Source organism: Halichoerus grypus, chromosome 2, assembly GCF_964656455.1.
Source record: "Halichoerus grypus chromosome 2, mHalGry1.hap1.1, whole genome shotgun sequence".
Lineage (NCBI taxonomy): Eukaryota > Metazoa > Chordata > Mammalia > Carnivora > Phocidae > Halichoerus > Halichoerus grypus.
Genome location: NC_135713.1, coordinates 99,033,443 through 99,050,235, shown reverse-complemented (window position 1 = coordinate 99,050,235; position 16,793 = coordinate 99,033,443). Strand labels below are relative to the sequence as shown.

General features: G+C 41.1%; 1 protein-coding gene across 2 annotated transcripts in view; it reads left to right on the top strand.

The window, feature by feature from the left end:
* PTCD2 (pentatricopeptide repeat domain 2) overlaps nucleotides 1–11,542 on the top strand; it is a 31,939-nt gene extending 20,397 nt beyond the window's left edge. For both annotated transcript variants that reach the window (XM_078067212.1, XM_078067213.1), the window contains 2 exons: nucleotides 6,353–6,466; nucleotides 10,720–11,542. In XM_078067212.1, the coding sequence (XP_077923338.1) occupies nucleotides 6,353–6,466; nucleotides 10,720–10,944 (339 nt within the window). In that variant the 3' untranslated portion in view covers nucleotides 10,945–11,542. The remainder of the gene's footprint in view (nucleotides 1–6,352; nucleotides 6,467–10,719) is intronic.
* Nucleotides 11,543–16,793: the final 5,251 nt, after the last annotated feature.

Sequence of the window (16,793 nt, the reverse complement as noted above, 5' to 3'; positions counted from 1 at the left end):
GGGAGGAGAGAATTGCTGAGCAGTGTCTGAGGGAGGACAGGGCCATGGGATTGGAGGGCTGAGGGTGAAAGGGCATTCTGTGTTGGGAGATTAGTTTTGCTGAGGGTTCCATTTAAAAGAATGTAAACTTTTAATCGTAACCACTTCTTACTAACCTTGAGCTCATCCTTAGGCAACTTACTTAAACTCTATGGTCCCCATTTTCCTTTTATCTGACACAGCAGTAGTAATAAATATATTACTGTCTTTTCATTATGAAAATTGAAAGACTAATGCATTTAAAGTAGTTAACACAGTACCTGGCATGTAATCAGTGTTCAGTGAATGCTTGGTAATACCAGTTTTATTTGTTTGAAATGAAGTGTGTTAAATAAAGAGGAATATTTATATTCAACAAATCCTAGAACCTAGTGAGTAGGAATTGGGCATAACTCCAAGGTTCCATGGTTTTCATTTCTTCCATAGTGATTATCCTCAAATGTCACCCCCAGACCAGTGCCCAGATGACTTTCAAGAGAAGGACTAGATGAGCCTTTATGGTAAACTTCGGAGAATAAGGTTGCCAAGACGTCTGAGATAAGAATACCTTTTCAAAGTCCGTTCATGTGAGGGAAAGATGAGCCTAGGGAACCAGAAAGATAGGCACAGTGATAATAGAGACCCTGGAAAAAGGATGGTTTTGGAAGGGAAGAGACTAAATACTAGGAAAGTATCCAAAAAGAGATCTTGCAGTTTTTAAAGGACATGAGCCTAGAGGGGGGATGAATGTCAGAGCTGTCAGTTAAGAGCTCATCTGTATAAAACCAGCAGTGGATCTGATGGGAACTGACAAATGCCACAAAAAAGGGAAGAGAACCCAGGAGTGAGTTTAATAAGACATCAGTGGTGAGGCAGAGGAATTATCAGAAAAAGGGAAGAAATAGCACCAGTGTATAGAAACCCCGTCAGAGCCTGCTGCAGACAGCCCCTATCCCAAGACTGCATGCCTATGCAGAAACTGCAGGTCAGAGCAGATGGGTCAGCCTGAAAAGCTCACAGGCATAAGCAGATCTGGGAGGTCGAGGTGGCAAAGGTCCAGAGTCCAGAAGTTCCGGTCGTTTGAGCCAACAATATCAGTAAGCCAAACACGTTAGGAAGCCTGGTCTTCCAGCAGGTGCCGTATGTGTCGTACCTTCTTCTCTGCTTCCTACTGGATTTGGACAGCTCTGGGTACCCAAGTATATCATTCCTTCTGAGAGAGAGAGTGGCCTGCAGGTGAACTCATTTCATGATTGGGACTGAAGTAGAATTGCTAGCATTTCAGGTGGTTCATCGCATTATGCAGGAAAGAGGTACACGAGAGTGTGGGGAGAGGAGTGTTCTATGGATCAATGGTAGCTTTTCTTAGAGTTGAAGTGAGGTTGGAGGGATCAATAAGGATTGGTGGTGAGAAATTGAAGAGATACAGATCAGCAGAGTTTTAATTCAGCTAGCTACTTAATACTCATTGGCTCATTTTATAGGATACTGTAGAAACAATATCTGGCCATATCATACATGTGGAAAATGGAGATTCAAAGAGTAAATAAATCACCTAAGTCCTTGAAGCTAATTATGTAGCAGAGTCAAGAGTTTTAACACAAATATGTTTGACTACAAAGTCAAGGCGTTTCCCCACCACTTAAGACCTAGAGAGACAAGGGTTGTGTCTTTTTTTTATCCAGGATTGGGATTAGCTGCTCCTTCTGAGGGATGAAAAGGACATAGGATTGGATGTCAAAAAGCCAAGTTGCCGGTAGTACACGGTACTCCATGTCCTTGAGTTTAGATGCTTCATTTTTTGCAATCCTTGGCTATCTGTTGCAGTGGTTAGGAGAATCTAGTAATAATTTTTTTTTTCATATGAGAAAGTGCTTTGTTGGAAATAAAGCATAGGCTGCTGAGAATGAAGCTATCAATTCATAGTAAGAGGAGAAGTCCAGAGCATGGTGGGAATATGCTCATGAGCCATAGCAGCAGGAGTAGCTCCTGTTCTCTGAGAGCTAGAAAGGAAAGGTAGCCGATTAAACTTGGTGGAATGCACATGTTTTGGGCAAGCACCCTGTAAGGAACCTTGAACTGATCTTGAATATGAATCGTCCCCTCCATGAATTGGGTCACAGAAGTATATGTTGTTCAGAAACTTAAAGACCATTTTATTGTTTAAAAATGCTCACTCAGGAACTTTTTCCAAATGTCCAATCTAAGTTTGTCATATTTCAGTGTAAACCTGGTTTGGCTTCCTTAGGGATATTGAAAAAGAGATGGTTGCCGTTCTCAGGTTTAATAACCTTTCAGATTCAGATCTCTGTTATTAGAGCAGGTTTTTAAAAACTGATTTAATGGGCCCTAGCTTCTCTAAGGCTGAGTCATCTACTTAGAATCCTTAAGGGCAATTTGTTAATTATTAAGAAATGGAAACCTCACAAATAGGCTGAGTAGAAAGTCTGTTCAGTCAGTAGTAGCAGAAATAAATGAAGTTTTTTTCCTGATCTACTTTAAAAATTAATGTCTTATACTAAAATTTTTTCCTGCTGCCATTTAGAATTTGAACTCACCTAATTTTCCCCCCTCAACTTAATTTTCTTTTCATCAAAATTGCTCCTGCTGCCAATATGACCCAGAGGGCCTGATTTTCCATTTTCCCAGCTAATACTTGCTACACACTGAATTGATTTAGCAGATGATCTCATTGAGGCACATGCATGTTGGCTCTGCTCTCTGAATTTAAACCCATCAATCTCAAAAGAACTATAGTCCCCTCTTTAGCAGTGTTGATCAATATCAAAGGATTAATTTCCACTTCTAAATATGTTTGAAAGTAGCCAAGACCAACATGGGGTAGCTTTCCACTGATGCTATTTGAATTCTAATCATGTCTCTAGAAATAAAGCACGTCTCCAAATGGACACCCATTTTGGAATTGAATTACCTTGCAGGGGAATTGGCAGTTGGTTAGTTTTGCTGCTTTTATCATTATTTGTTAACACAGATAAATGTTTTAATGCCCCTTTCTCCAGTCACTAAGGTCACCCTAAAGTTAGAGCCCACGCTAGGGAGTCTCCTAGGCTGCATGGGGGTAGGCAAGGAGACAGAACTCATTTCTCATAAATCTCTTTGTGACAGCATCTCGCCTGTATGTGGAAGTTAAGAATTGCATTTTAGTTGAGAGTAATGTAGACCTGAGAAAAATAAGAATCTATACAAATGAGCAGCTTTGTTCTTCCATGTAGAAAACCAGAGATGGTCAGTTTGGGTCTGGTGTGACATTTTATGGTAACATCAGGAACCCAGCCTCTTTCTGTATTTTCACAACACCATCCTGAGCATATGATTTCCATCCATTACACCTTTTCCAGCAAGAAGTAAGAAGAATGGAGGACAAAGAAATTAGGCCCCTTTGTGGATGCTTTCCCAAATGTCTCACCCAGCCACTTGTACTTACATGTTACTGGCAAGAACGTAATCCTGTGACCATACCTAGTAGAAAGAAACCTGAGAAATATAGTCTTTGAGTTTTGTACATGACAGCATCAGTTGAAGTTAGGGAGTTCCGTTAGTCAAAAAAAAAGGGCGGGGGGGGATGGATATTATTTAGAAAACTAGCAGTCTCTACTGCACTATGATATTCTACTTCAAATATAGCAAACTTGAAAAGAAAAAGACGAAATGCAAATTACTGCATGGTCAGGGCTTCTCTTCTTTTGGTCAAAGGCATCCAATGATTTGTGAACATTTCTTGAGGTTTCAGAAAGTCAGAGGGGCAGGAAGTGTCCTTCCGTAGTTGTTTGAATAGTTTTTCTTACCTAAATTCCCCCTATTCCTTGCTAATTTTCCTAGCCTTTTGTTTGAAATCTGTAAGATTAAAGCAGTGTGCTGTACTTCGATCTAGTTTTCCTTAACCATAACCTAAGGTTTCAGCCTGAGATAAGCACTCCTAGCTTTACATTTTTTCTTGGCTTTTCATCAGTAACTACCTCATCTATATTGCCCTTCATCAGTATATTTCGAGGTATTGATCTCGACTCTTGAAATCCCTTCTGAATCAGAGATAGTTGCTGGAGGCAGGGAGAGAAATTGGGAAAACTTAAGAAGAGATGTTGAAATCTTCCAGGAGCACATCATTAATAGTTTCTAGCATGGAGCTCCAGGAGGTTTATCTGTGTAAATTGCTAGGGGACCTCAGCTCTCCTTCTCATTCATTATTGTAGAGGGTCTACTAGGTGCCAGGCACTAGAGACATAACATGTAACAAGGTCGACTTCTCCTTGCCCTCAATAGGACAGCTGCCAACCCAGTCAGTTGTTTTTTATTAACAAGAGTTTGAAGTACTATTGGGAGTCAGAGATTTTACCCTACTTTTAAGCTAATGAGTTAACCTTCCATAGTTCCGTGGATACTAGTAGAGTTCACAAGGCACCGAGAGGAAAAGGACAGTTTATTAATTAGAGCAGTAGTAGTAGCCACAACATTAGCATTTTGCATCAGTTTCTTGAACCCAATTCCCACAGGATAACACAAGGTCTGTATTCCTCTTATACATACAGGAGGTTATAGTTTAAGAGAGGAATCTTGAATTTGGAGAACTCAAATCTCTCAAAATGGGCAGTAAGCATGCCTGCTCTTTTCTCTGCTTGTGGCACTGTGTATGTCTTTCCAGGGTGTTGGTTATACGGATATCCTTGAAAAAATAGTCTGGACTAAAGGCAATCAGTACTTCTGCTTGAATGTGAGAAACCTGTGGAGTGTTGCTTCCTAATGAAAGGTGTGCTCATGATTTTGCCTTTGCTTTAGAACACTGAACTTACATCGGGTTCTTTGGATTTAGTCTTCTTGGAATCATTTCATTCTGTTCTTTGGGACCAAAGATAACCCCTCATCTTGATCAACTGCTCAACAAACTTAAATTGTTATAAAATGGACTATAGAAAGAACTTAGCTGGTTTGCTATAAAAAAAGAAATAGCTCTTCCAGAAACACTACTTTTCCAAAGGATCAAGAGCCTTTAAAATGTTTACCTCCTTTGACTTAGTAATTTCACTTCTGGGAAAATCAAGTCTTAGAAATTAACAAGTTTTTTTTTTTAATGTATGCACATTTATCAATATATTGAAGAGTGGTATTGCTTAAATTAATGAATCGTTGTATGTATATGATGGATTGCTATGCATTCATTATTAAAAATGAGTTATTCTATAATTTCTTAATGAGAAAATATTCATTGTATAAGAATTGTATAATAAAAAAAGTAAATTATAATTTCGTGTATTACCTTCCAAATATATTAAACAGTGGATAACATTAGTTGGGGAATTCTGGCTTATTCTTATTTTCTTTAACCTTTTCTGTATTTTTCAAATTGTACTAGTGAATACTGGTAACGAGGGGGGGAAATGAGTGTGTTTTTTTTTAAAGATTTTATTCATTTATTTGAGAGAGTGTGAGAGAGAGAAAGCACCAGAAGTGGGGAGGGTCAGAGGGAGAAGCAGACTCCCTGCTGAGCAAGAAGCCTGATGCAGACTCAATCCTGGGACTCCAGGATCATGACCTGAGCCAAAGGCAGATGCTTAACAGACTGAGCCACCCAGGCGCCCAGGAAATGTGTTTTTTTTTTCTTGTGTTAATTGTGTCTGTCTGATGGAAGGTAGTTTAGTGGTACCAAAGTACAGTACCCAGTTTTGAAAGTTCCTTTATGGCTGCAGTGTAAATAGGAGTACCTCATTAAGCCTTGAACCAGCTTCCACTTTATAGCTGCAGCAACTGATTTGCCTACAATTTCCAAACCTAAATAAATAAACAAAGGTAAAGGTATCTTTTGCCCCAGAGTCAATCTTACAAGATTGTGTGATTGTCCTCTCCTCTGAATCTAGAAGGAATAGGGAGGAAGAAACTGATAGTAATGTTTGAGTACCTCCTGTGTGCTGGCATTTTATTCGACGTTCACAGTAACTCAGATGTGAGATGTAAACCTGTTTTCCTCATTTTACAAATACAGAAGTTGGAAGAGATTAAATACATGGCCAGAGTCATAGAGCTGGTAATGGCCCATGCCAGGATTCAAGCCCAAACATGCCAAACTCCACAATCCCTTTTTTCTGCATTTCTACTTTTAAGCAAGTTTTGAAGTTGAGGTGTTTTGATTAGCTATTGGAAAATAAGTTTTGGCTGATAGACATATATTCGAAGCATTTTTGAACTTGTGCAAGAGAATGAATTAGGAAATAACATGTAAGCAGGTAGATGCCTATAAATGTAGGCTTGTGTAGCGGGGTACATATCTCATTGTTGAGCACTGGCTCAGTCTTGTTTCTGCTTGTTTGTTCTTTGTATTCAGATTTTGATTCATATCCAGGCAAATATGTTGAAAACCCTGATAGAGATACTAAAGGATGCTGCAGAGGGAAATTTATCAAAATTTGTGAGAAGACGGGAGTTCTCAGAAGAAGTGGTGAGTATGTGATTGCTGCAGGAATCATTTAAAGGTGAAAGGGCTCTCATTAAAATGTGCACTTACTGTCTTCATTCTCCAGGCTGCCACCTTAAAGAGTGTCAAATATGACAACCTCTCTCTTCTTCCTGTTATAAGACTTCTGTGTTTGGGTGCAACAATTTTTTTCTTGCAACAGAAAATGCCCTCTGAAATTCTAGAAAAACTTTGTCCTTTTACATTATTCTCACCATTCTGCTCCCCCCCACACACACACACTGTTTTCCTGGGTCCCGGCTCCCCTTTTCTCTTTCCTTTCTCCTCAAGCCTCCAGTGCCTTCTCCCCACCCTACCCCCCACCCCTGCTTCCTGTTTCATGGAGGAAATGGAAGCAATCAACAGAGAACTGCTGCCTCACGGACAACCTCTTCCTGTCCCTGTGTGCTCAGCTTCCCTGCTGAGGCCGTGGTGACTACACACACCTCTCTAGAGCAGGTTCCCCCATTGAGCCCCAGAGCCCATCCCTCTGACCCATTGCAGGGCATCAGTTCAAAAGATGTCTTACTCTCTTTTGAGCATCATTAACATCCCCTTCCCTGTGGATCATTCTTATCAGCAATCAGCTACAGTATCTCTCATCCTAAGAAAAAAGTCTTGGGCGCCTGGGCGGCTCAGTCGTTTAAGCATCTGCCTTCAGCTCAGATCATGATCCCAGGGTCCTGGGATTGAGCCCTGCATTGGGCTCCCCACTCCTCAGGGAGCCTGCTTCTCCCTCTGCCTCTGCCCCTCCCCCTGCTCACTCACGCGCTCTCGTGCTCTCTCTCTCAAATAAAAGTCATTAAAAAAAAAGTCTCTCCTACTTAAACAAATGAAAAAGACATGCTGTGGTTGAGATAGGAAGACTCAACCCCATAAAATCAGTTCTTCCCAAGTGATTATGATAATATAACCTCCTAATAAAAGTGTCATTAGGTTTTTTTCTCTAGTTAAGGTTTACTAGAAAGAACAAACTAGCAAGAATAACTGGGAAGAGGTACTAGACCTGCCAGATATTAAACCATATTAAAGCTTCTATAATTAGAACTGTGGTTTTAGGTACTGAATAGACCAGCTAATGCAAAACTATAAAACAAAATTAAATAAAAATGATAAGCAATTTCCAAACATTGAAAGCAAAGGGAAGTGACTGAACCCATATCTCACATTGATGGCTTAAGCACACAAAGAGGACAGGATGCCTGGGTGGCTCAGTCGGTTAAGCATCTACCTTCAGCTCAGGTCATGATCCCAGGGTCCTGGGATTGAGTCCTGCATCCGGCTCCTCGCTCAGCAGGGAGCCTGCTTCTCCCTCTCCCTCTGCTGCTCCCCCTGCTTGTGTGCTCACTCACTCTCTCTCTCTGACAAATAAATAAAATCTTAAAAAAAAAAAAGCACACAAAGAGGAGTTACTGTAAGTCATTTGAAATTCAGTAATTTGTACATCTATAGCTAAAGGGAAAAAAAACTGTAAGGAAATCATAAATTACTGGCAGTGATCAGTTTGTTAGTAATGATTGGTATTGTCATTTTGACTTATGAAGGGGCCTGTTGATTGGTTCTTCCTCCCTCCCTTGCCTTTTGATAGTACAGGTCCCCCTGGCACCTGAGATGGCACGGTTGGCGGTGGAGCACCGCGGGCTCCTTTCTCCCCCTCTGCCGCACTGTTGCCCTCCCAGCCCCTTCCCGTTTTCACACTTCGACCCAAAGGCTTCTTCCTGCTGGCAGAGGGAGCTTGTCAGGAAACTAACGGGATACGATTAATTTAAAGCTTCTTTCTATTCAAATTCTTAGCTTTCTGTAGGTTGTGATCCACCCAAACCCTTTCGGAGTGTGTTTAAAAAATGTAGGGGAACTGGAAATGCAAACAGGTTTTAAAGTGCACGGTTGTGTGCATCCATTACTGACACAACTTCAGTTTTCTCAATAGCACTGATGTCAATCACTCTACTGAGACCTGCTCCATCAATATGTTGTCCAATTATATGACTAAAGCATCCAAACAAACTCCACATTGAAAAATACTGATTTTTATCTGATTTTCCCCCCCAAAGTCTGTAAGACTGATTTACTTAAAAAGCTCCGCCTGTAGTTGCGTGTATTCCCTGGCTGTTGTGAGGCCGCGCGGGGAACTGCTATTGAGAAAGAAATGACTCCTCTGGCTCCAGCAGCCTTTGAGCCGGCTCTAAGGATGCTTGTGAGGGTGCGTGTGGAGACCCTTACACTGGAAAACTTGCACCTTACAAATGCACTCTTGAGTGTTGATACCAACAGTTATTAAGGATGACTCGTGTGTGGGCAGAAGGTGCTGTTACACCACCAGAGGAGTGTTGAACAGAATTATTGATTTTCTTAATTACTATGACTAAAACCACTCCAAACGTCAGCTGTTGCTTCATTGATTTCTTTTTTGAAACTAAACTAACAATGGAGTAGAATCTCTTTTCTGCTTAAACTGTAGAATGATCCTAATGACACCATTTGATATTTGTGTAGTGATAGGAGAGAACTGATGTGGTATATGCACTTAGAGCAAGGTTGTCTCCAGCTTGGTATATTCGCTTGGCTGCTTTTGGAAACCATGTGCTTCACCTTAAGTCACTTCACCTTCAGCATGAGGTGGGGACTAAAGAAGCTATTCTTTTTAAGAACATCAAGTGCTGGAACTTCTTACCTGAAGGTTCAGTGGGGATCCCTTGTTTGAAAGGAGGGTATGCCGGCAGCAAATAGGGTTATATATTTAGAAGATGACCAGAGGATTTCTTAGGGACCTTGCATATACATAAATTTCATCAAAAAATGTTAGGTTGTATCATTTCTTTTTTTTTAAAGAGAAGTTTCTTTTGTTTTTTTTTTTTTTTTTTGTTTGTTTTTTTTTTAATTTTTTTTTTTTTTTAAGATTTTATTTATTTGCGAGGGAGAGAATGAGAGACAGAGAGCATGAGAGGGAGGAGGGTCAGAGGGAGAAGCAGACTCCCTGCTGAGCAGGGAGCCCGATGTGGGACTCGATCCCGGGACTCCAGGATCATGACCTGAGCTGAAGGCAGTCGCTTAACCAACTGAGCCACCCAGGCGCCCATTCTTTTGTTTTTTTTAGATTTATTTATTTTAGAGAGAGAGTGTGCGCACAAGTGGGGGGAGGGACAAAGGAAGAGGGGGAGAGAGAGCAGACTCCCCACTGAGCAGGGAGCCTGATGCAGGGCTCCACCTCACTACCCGGAGATCTTAACCTGAGCCAAAATCCAGAGTCAGACGCTTAACCAGCTGAGCCACCCAGGTGCCACGGGTTGTATCATTAATAAGGATTGAACTAAGTAAAATGTTGATTTTGTTCAAAAAGTAGCTCTGCATTGTAATTTAGAGCACACCCATTTTTGTAGAATTAAATAGCATTTATACACTGTGACTCTGATATTTATACTTTTGGTCTAGACCTCTCCTCCTTGCTTCATATTGGTGTATATCCAGCAGTCTCTTGACTTACCCACTTAGATCTTTCACAGGCATCTCAGCCATGTCCAAAACAGAACTCTTGACTTGCTCCCCCTCCAAATATGGTCCTCCCATCTTCCCCGTCTCCGTTAATGACCTCACCCATCACCAAGTTGCTAAAGCCCAAATTGGGAAGATGTTTTTGATTCTTCCCTTTCCTTGACCTCTTCAACAATAAATCCTTTCAGTTGGACCTCCCAGATATACTTGTTACACATCTATTTCTCCATCTTGTATATACATTTTCCAGACTAGACTGTCATCCTCTCTCATCTGGACTAGGATACTGGCCTCCAGATTAGTCTCCACCCTCAATTTCTCTACACAGCCATTTAAACCTAAGTCAGAGCATGTCCTAATTTGGACCTTCTGATGGCTTCTAGAATGAATTCCAGAAAACTTACCACGTGCTATAAACCTTTACATAATTTGCTTCCTGCTCTGATTTTTAAATTGGGCAAACTTTGTTTCCATTGCTATTTGACTCTTTATCCTGGTATGTTTCGTTGTATATTAGGTACCACCTTTTTATGAGATATTAGCAATGATTTTCAGGTACTAATTCTGAATTTTGTGTATAGCTTACGGAATCCGTTCAGATTTCTGTGTGCCCTGGTACCCTGGTTTTCACCATTATAGGTATACAGTATACATTTTTACGCATTTGTATCTCTACTTCTTGGAGGATAAGAAGAACAAAGAAGAAATCTTGCAGATACATAATGATCTGCTCTTCTTTTTCCCAGCTGGCCAAAGCGAGGGAAAAAGTAAAGGATGTGCCTGCCCTTCTAGCCAGATTTGATGAGATCTATGGGAAACTGCACATAAATGGCCAGGTCACCACTTACACGTTGGATACTCTGCTCTGCCACACCCCTGGGAACAGGAAATCCCACATGATGCTATTAAACAGGAGGACAGTCAGCCATCGGACCTTCCAGCCACTCAACCAGTCCCTGTGGGCTGAGTAACCCTAGCTTCAAACCCCCCATGGGTCTGAGCTGGAAGGGGCCTGCTTCTAGTGAGTTAATGGCTTCCTAAGAAATCAGGCGTTGTACTCCAGTGGATGGTATACTAACAAACATTTGGTCTCCTTAAATTTCTGAGTTCATTGAGAACTGGCATGCTGACTGGAGAAGTTAATGTGCCGCTGTGAAGATCTAAATACAATCAAGCAGAAAGCTCCGCTCCTTCGGGAAGGACGCTTCCCCTGTGTAAACCTCCGAGGATCCGTGAAGGAACATGGCTGTGGTCTGCAGTCCAGCTCCCGGTACCAGAGTAGAACCCAGTAAGCACCAGTGGGAAGGAATTCCCCCTAGGTGGTCAACTTCAGTGAATTTTCAGGGGAGTAGTTACTTGCAAATTACACCTTTGCTGAATTCAGGAGGTCTGAAACTTACCATGCCACGCTGGGCAATAGCCCAGGATTTTTTCACTGCTTCTATCATTTATCTGTGACCCCAAATAAGATACTTGTGAACCTGCATATGGACTTGAAATTTTCATTTAAGTTTCAGTAGTGTCAAATTTTCTCAAAAATGAGAGAAATAAAATATTCCTGAGAAAACATCTTCAGGTTGTTTTGTTTTCTCAGCAGCACAAACTAACCCAGAATTTAGCTCTCAGAACAGATAAGTAAACTAAAATTTAAATGATTACTGCTGTGGTCATGGGCAGGCCATGTGCTTTTTCAAAATAACTGCCGGGCGCCTGGGTGGCTCAGTTGGTTAAGCGACTGCCTTTGGCTCAGGTCATGATCCCGGAATCCTGGGATCGAGCCCCACATCAGGCTCCCGGCTCAGCGGGGAGCCTGCTTCTCCCTCTGACCCTTTCCCCTCTCATGCTGTTTCTCTCTCTCAAATAAATGAATAAATAAAATCTTAAAAACAAAAACAAAAACAAAATAACTGCCAATAAGAACCACATAATGCTGTCTGTTTTTTTTTTTTTTTAATGTGGATCATAAATATTTGGTTCTACAGTTTGTCATGTTAATAATGATCTTCTCTTTTCTCTTGGGATGCTTTTTTTTTTTAAATAAACTTGTCTGACAGCAGGTTAAAGCTTCCTCATCCTGATCTGTCACGTGATGGTTTGAAATACAGCACTGGTGAGTTGTGCCTTTTGTTTCTAAAGGCCCACATGATGTTCACGCCTCTCAGCTGTCTTCCTAGAGTTCTGTACACTCTTTCTTCAGTGCTCTTTCAAAAACTAAGGTTTGCTTTTAACTTGATTGTTTTTCAGAGTCCAGAATTGTTCACAGAATCAGCAGTTTTAGAGTAGGAGGAATCTTCTGAGTCTCCTAACTGAATTCCGTCATCTTTCAGGTGAAGGAAATGACTGGTCCAAATTGGTGTAACTAGTTGGGGGTGGAGCTGAGATGAAAATCCAGATTCCTAGTCCAGTACCCTTCCCACTACAGCACATTAGGTCTCTTCAGAGATAGAATACTAGGTAAAGGCTCACTTCACTTTCCTCATTTGTTAAATGGGGTAATCATACCCACCTCATAGGCCTGCTGTGAGAATGGAGTGAGATGCTAAACGTAAAGCAAGCAGAACCGTGGCTGGCACTGAGTAAGTGCTACGTAAACGCTGACTATTATAATTACCGTCCGTAGCATTCAGAATGTGGATACCTAGTTGAAGAATTATATAACAACCGCGTTCTTCCTTCTGCTTATGCTCTGTGAAGACTTAGCCCCTTTTAAGGAAAATTCTGTGCCTTTATAGAATCTTAATTGTATTTTTTTTGTGTCTGGTGTTTACAGAAAAAGGCATTTGGGTTTCTCTACCTTCAAAGTCTTAGGGAGTAATATGGCATGCTTCCTGTCCCCCAACTTATCTTTTATCTTCTGACGCTCACAAAGAGCATTCGAATGGCTATTACACCCTGTGTGACTATGGCCCTGGTTGTTAACTAACAACCATTCATTAGGAGAAAAAAAAAATTGTGAGCAATAAATAGCAGCCCTGACCTTCCCAAGCCCTGCTGCTCTGAACAGCTGGTGACTATGGTCGCTGTGCTGCAGGTAAAAGCTGGGCTCTTCGACCTTTTCCTACAGTTATGCTGAAGGGCAAGAGTACAGAGGGAACTAATGAGCCCCATGTTTACCCCCAAATAATAGATGATTCTGAAGGCTAAAGAACCATCAAAGAAAAAGTTTGCTTAGTCTATAGTGAGCATTTCATTCTTAAAATTTCATAATTTCTTTCAAAAATGGTGTTTGTTTGTTTTTTTGCAATCGATAATTTGCCTAAAGCATGTACTTACTCTGTTAATGAGAATATTTGGACAGAACATCTTATTCCCCAACCCTATTATGTGCCTTTGTAGATTGTTTCATTCATTATAAATGTCTTTTGCTTCAGACTCCAGAAGTCACCATGGTGAGTACAGCACAGTATGAGAAGGAGACAGATACCTCCTACATTAGGTGTTATCAGGAGAGTGTTCTGGTTCTCTCTTGCTATGTCTAAAACATGTCAGAACTTAGTGGCTTAAAACAACGCCAGTCGTTTTCTCATTATGTTTAGGATTGACTGGCTCAGCCAGGCAGTTCTTACTCAGTGTCTCAGGTGGTTATTAGTCACTTGATGGCTGGGATTAGAGTCACCTCAGAGGCTTCCTCACTTACTATTTATGGCAGGTGATGCTGGGACCTCAGCTGAGACTGGGGTTAGAACATCTACATGTAGCTCCCTGACAACACAGTGGCTGAGTACTAGGGAGTGTCCCAAGAGGACCAGGCAGAAGCTGTTGTCCCCTTTTATGACCTGGGTTTAGAAGCCCCATGGTTTCAGAAATCAAATGGCAGCCCTTCCACTCGAATCACAGGCCCATCCAGATTCAAAGGGAGGGAGCATTCATTCTGGCTTGGTGGGAATGTCAAGGAAATACATGTTTTAAACTATCAGAGATTTTTCCAGCAAGCTCTTTGAACTTCTTTCCCATTGCTACTTCTAATTAAAGCCACCATCATCGGTCTTCTTTCAGCTGTCTTTACTATAGCCGGTGAGGTTTCCAAAACTAACTTGTCCGTTTCTATTTAAAACTTCCTGAGGGCTCTTCACACCCCTCTGGATAAAGCTGTGTCTCTTTAATATGGCTTAGATGGTCCTTCATAATCTGGCCCAGGTTTGCCCAGCCCACCCCATCCCTTGCTACCCCACACTCCTTCCCTCCTCCTCTCTTCCAGGCCATGACTGAGACATCTTGTCATCTGGAAAGGCTTTCTTGAGCCACCTACTTCCTTAAGATCGGGTTAAGTGAGCTGCCTATGTGCTCCTATACTTCACTTATCAACACACTTACCATTGTCCTACCATCATTCTCTATTCTTCACTAGATTTAGGTGCCATGTCTATCTTGTTCTCCACTGTTGACCCCATACCTAGCACAGTAGGGATCATATCAGAGGATGAGTACTCATTTAACTCACTAATTCGTTTATGTTGGTTGTTGATTGTCATCATATCCCCCTGTAAACAGCGTTTTCTCTCCAGTGCCTTCCACTCAGTCCCAAACATTTAGACCTGACCCCAAGCTTTTGCTCAGCCTATTATGTATCCTTTTCTCCTCCCACCTAAAATGCCCTCCCTCTTTATCCATCTTTTTCTGCCCATTTTTCAAGATCCAGCTCATGTGTCACCTCTTCGAGCGGGTGTTCTCAAGCTGTAGAACCCTTATGGATTCTCCACTCATTTACCAAATCAATATTGAGCAGCTACAGAGGACAAGGCACTATGAAAGGCTCTTAAGATACCACAGGGAGAAGACATCCCTTTCCCAAAGCAGAACACTTTTGGCCTGCCATGTCAAATTTAAGGACCCTTGGCCTAGTCATTTGCTCTTTGCTTCTATAGATAGTACTCCTTACAGAGTGATCAAAATCCTGAAGAATAGACTCAATGGTGAAATAGACCAATCCTGGGCAATTTTGGCTGACAGTTTTGTTGACAGTGATCCAAGGAATTAATACAAAATTGAACTAATTCCTAATGACTATTACTGAGGAAATATAATGGGGAGGTATCTGCTACAATTCAGGTAGGCAAAATTATAGCTTTCTCTATTTCTTTGCAAGCAAACAAAAATTTCTTATGTATTCTCTACTCCTGTTGAGAACCTCAGAGAGGAATTCATGGGCGACTTGATCTTGCTTAAAGGATATTTTAAGCTCTGATTTTTCTTTTTCTTTAGGCAAATCTTTGATCATTCTGGATATGTTCCTTTTACCCCTTCTTTTCATAGCCAAGATGACAGCTGAGTATAAGGCAGTGGTTCTCAAACTTCAGCAAGCATCAGAGTCATCTGGAGAGCTTGTTCAAACCCAGAATGCTGGGCCCCATCTCTAGAGTTTCTGATTCCACAGATCTGGAGCAGGGTCCAAGAATGTGAATTTCTAATAAATTCTCAGGTGCTGCTGTTGCTAGTCGGGGGACTTGGACAGGAGCCCTGGGCTTCAGATACCATCTCTGGGTCCTCTGGTCTCTGCTGTCACAAAGAGGGAAGAGCAGGTAAGTATGGCCTTGTCCCTGGACTCCTAAGCAAGTACCTGATGAGGTGTGTATGTCTGCCTTTTGCCTCTACTCCTGAGGATCCTCACTCTGATGTTGACGCACCTCAATCCCAAACCCTCTTCACTGGAGTCAATGAATCAGCAGTCCCAGGTCATTATGATTTAAGATTAGTGAAAAATGTATCTCTTTAGCGTTTTCAAATTATATATATACACACACACAGAGACACATGTATACATATACACACATGTGCATACATGTCCATGTAAACTAAGGCAACATGGCAGAATAGTACAGAGCTTGACAAAAATAACTCAAGATTCAAATTTACCTAATAATATTTCTGTCTACAAATTTGACATACATTATGCATAAAAAAATGTGTGGTGAGCCAAATCATTGTGAATTAACCCCCCAATGGAAATATTTCAGAAAAGTAAAAAAAGATTTTTTAAAAGGACATGGTTTATATTACATAAAAAATGAATCAAGGAATTAAGTTGGCTTAAGTGGCATTACCTCAAAAATAACTTGAGCAAAAATTGATATTGATGTAATTCTGATTGAAATATTTTTGCTAACATGGAGTAGAAATGGGATTTAAAAATGCCCTCTTTTTTTAATTAATTTTATTTAATGATGTTATGTTAGTCTCCATACATTATATCATTACTTTTTGATGTAGTGTTCCATCATTCATTGTTTGCATATAACACCCAATGCTCCATTCAATACATGTCCTCCTTAATACCCATGACCAGGTTAACCCAGCCCCCCACCGCCTTCTGCTCTAAAACTCTCAGTTTGTTTCTCAGAGTCCATAGTCTCTCATGGTTCGTCTCCCCCTCCGATTTCCCCCCCTTCATTTTTCCCTTCCTACTATCTTTTTTTTTTTTTTTTTTTAACATATAATGTATTATTTGTTTCAGGGGTACAAGTCTGTGATTCATCAATCTTACACAATTCACAGCACTCACCATAGCACATACCCTCCCCAATGTCCATCACCCAGCCACCCCATCCCTCCCACCACCCCTCCACTCCAGCAACCCTCAGTTTGTTTCCTGAGATTAAGAGTCTCCTATGGTTTGGTTTCATCTTGTTTCATATTTTCCTCCCTTCCCCTATCATCCTCTGTCTTGTTTCTCAAATTCCTCATATCAGTGAGATCATATGATACTTGTCTTTCTCTGATTGACTTATTTCGCTCAGCATAATACCCTCTAGTTCCATCCACATTGTTGCAAATGGCAAGATTTCATGTTTTTTTTAATGGCTGCATAATATTCCATTGTATA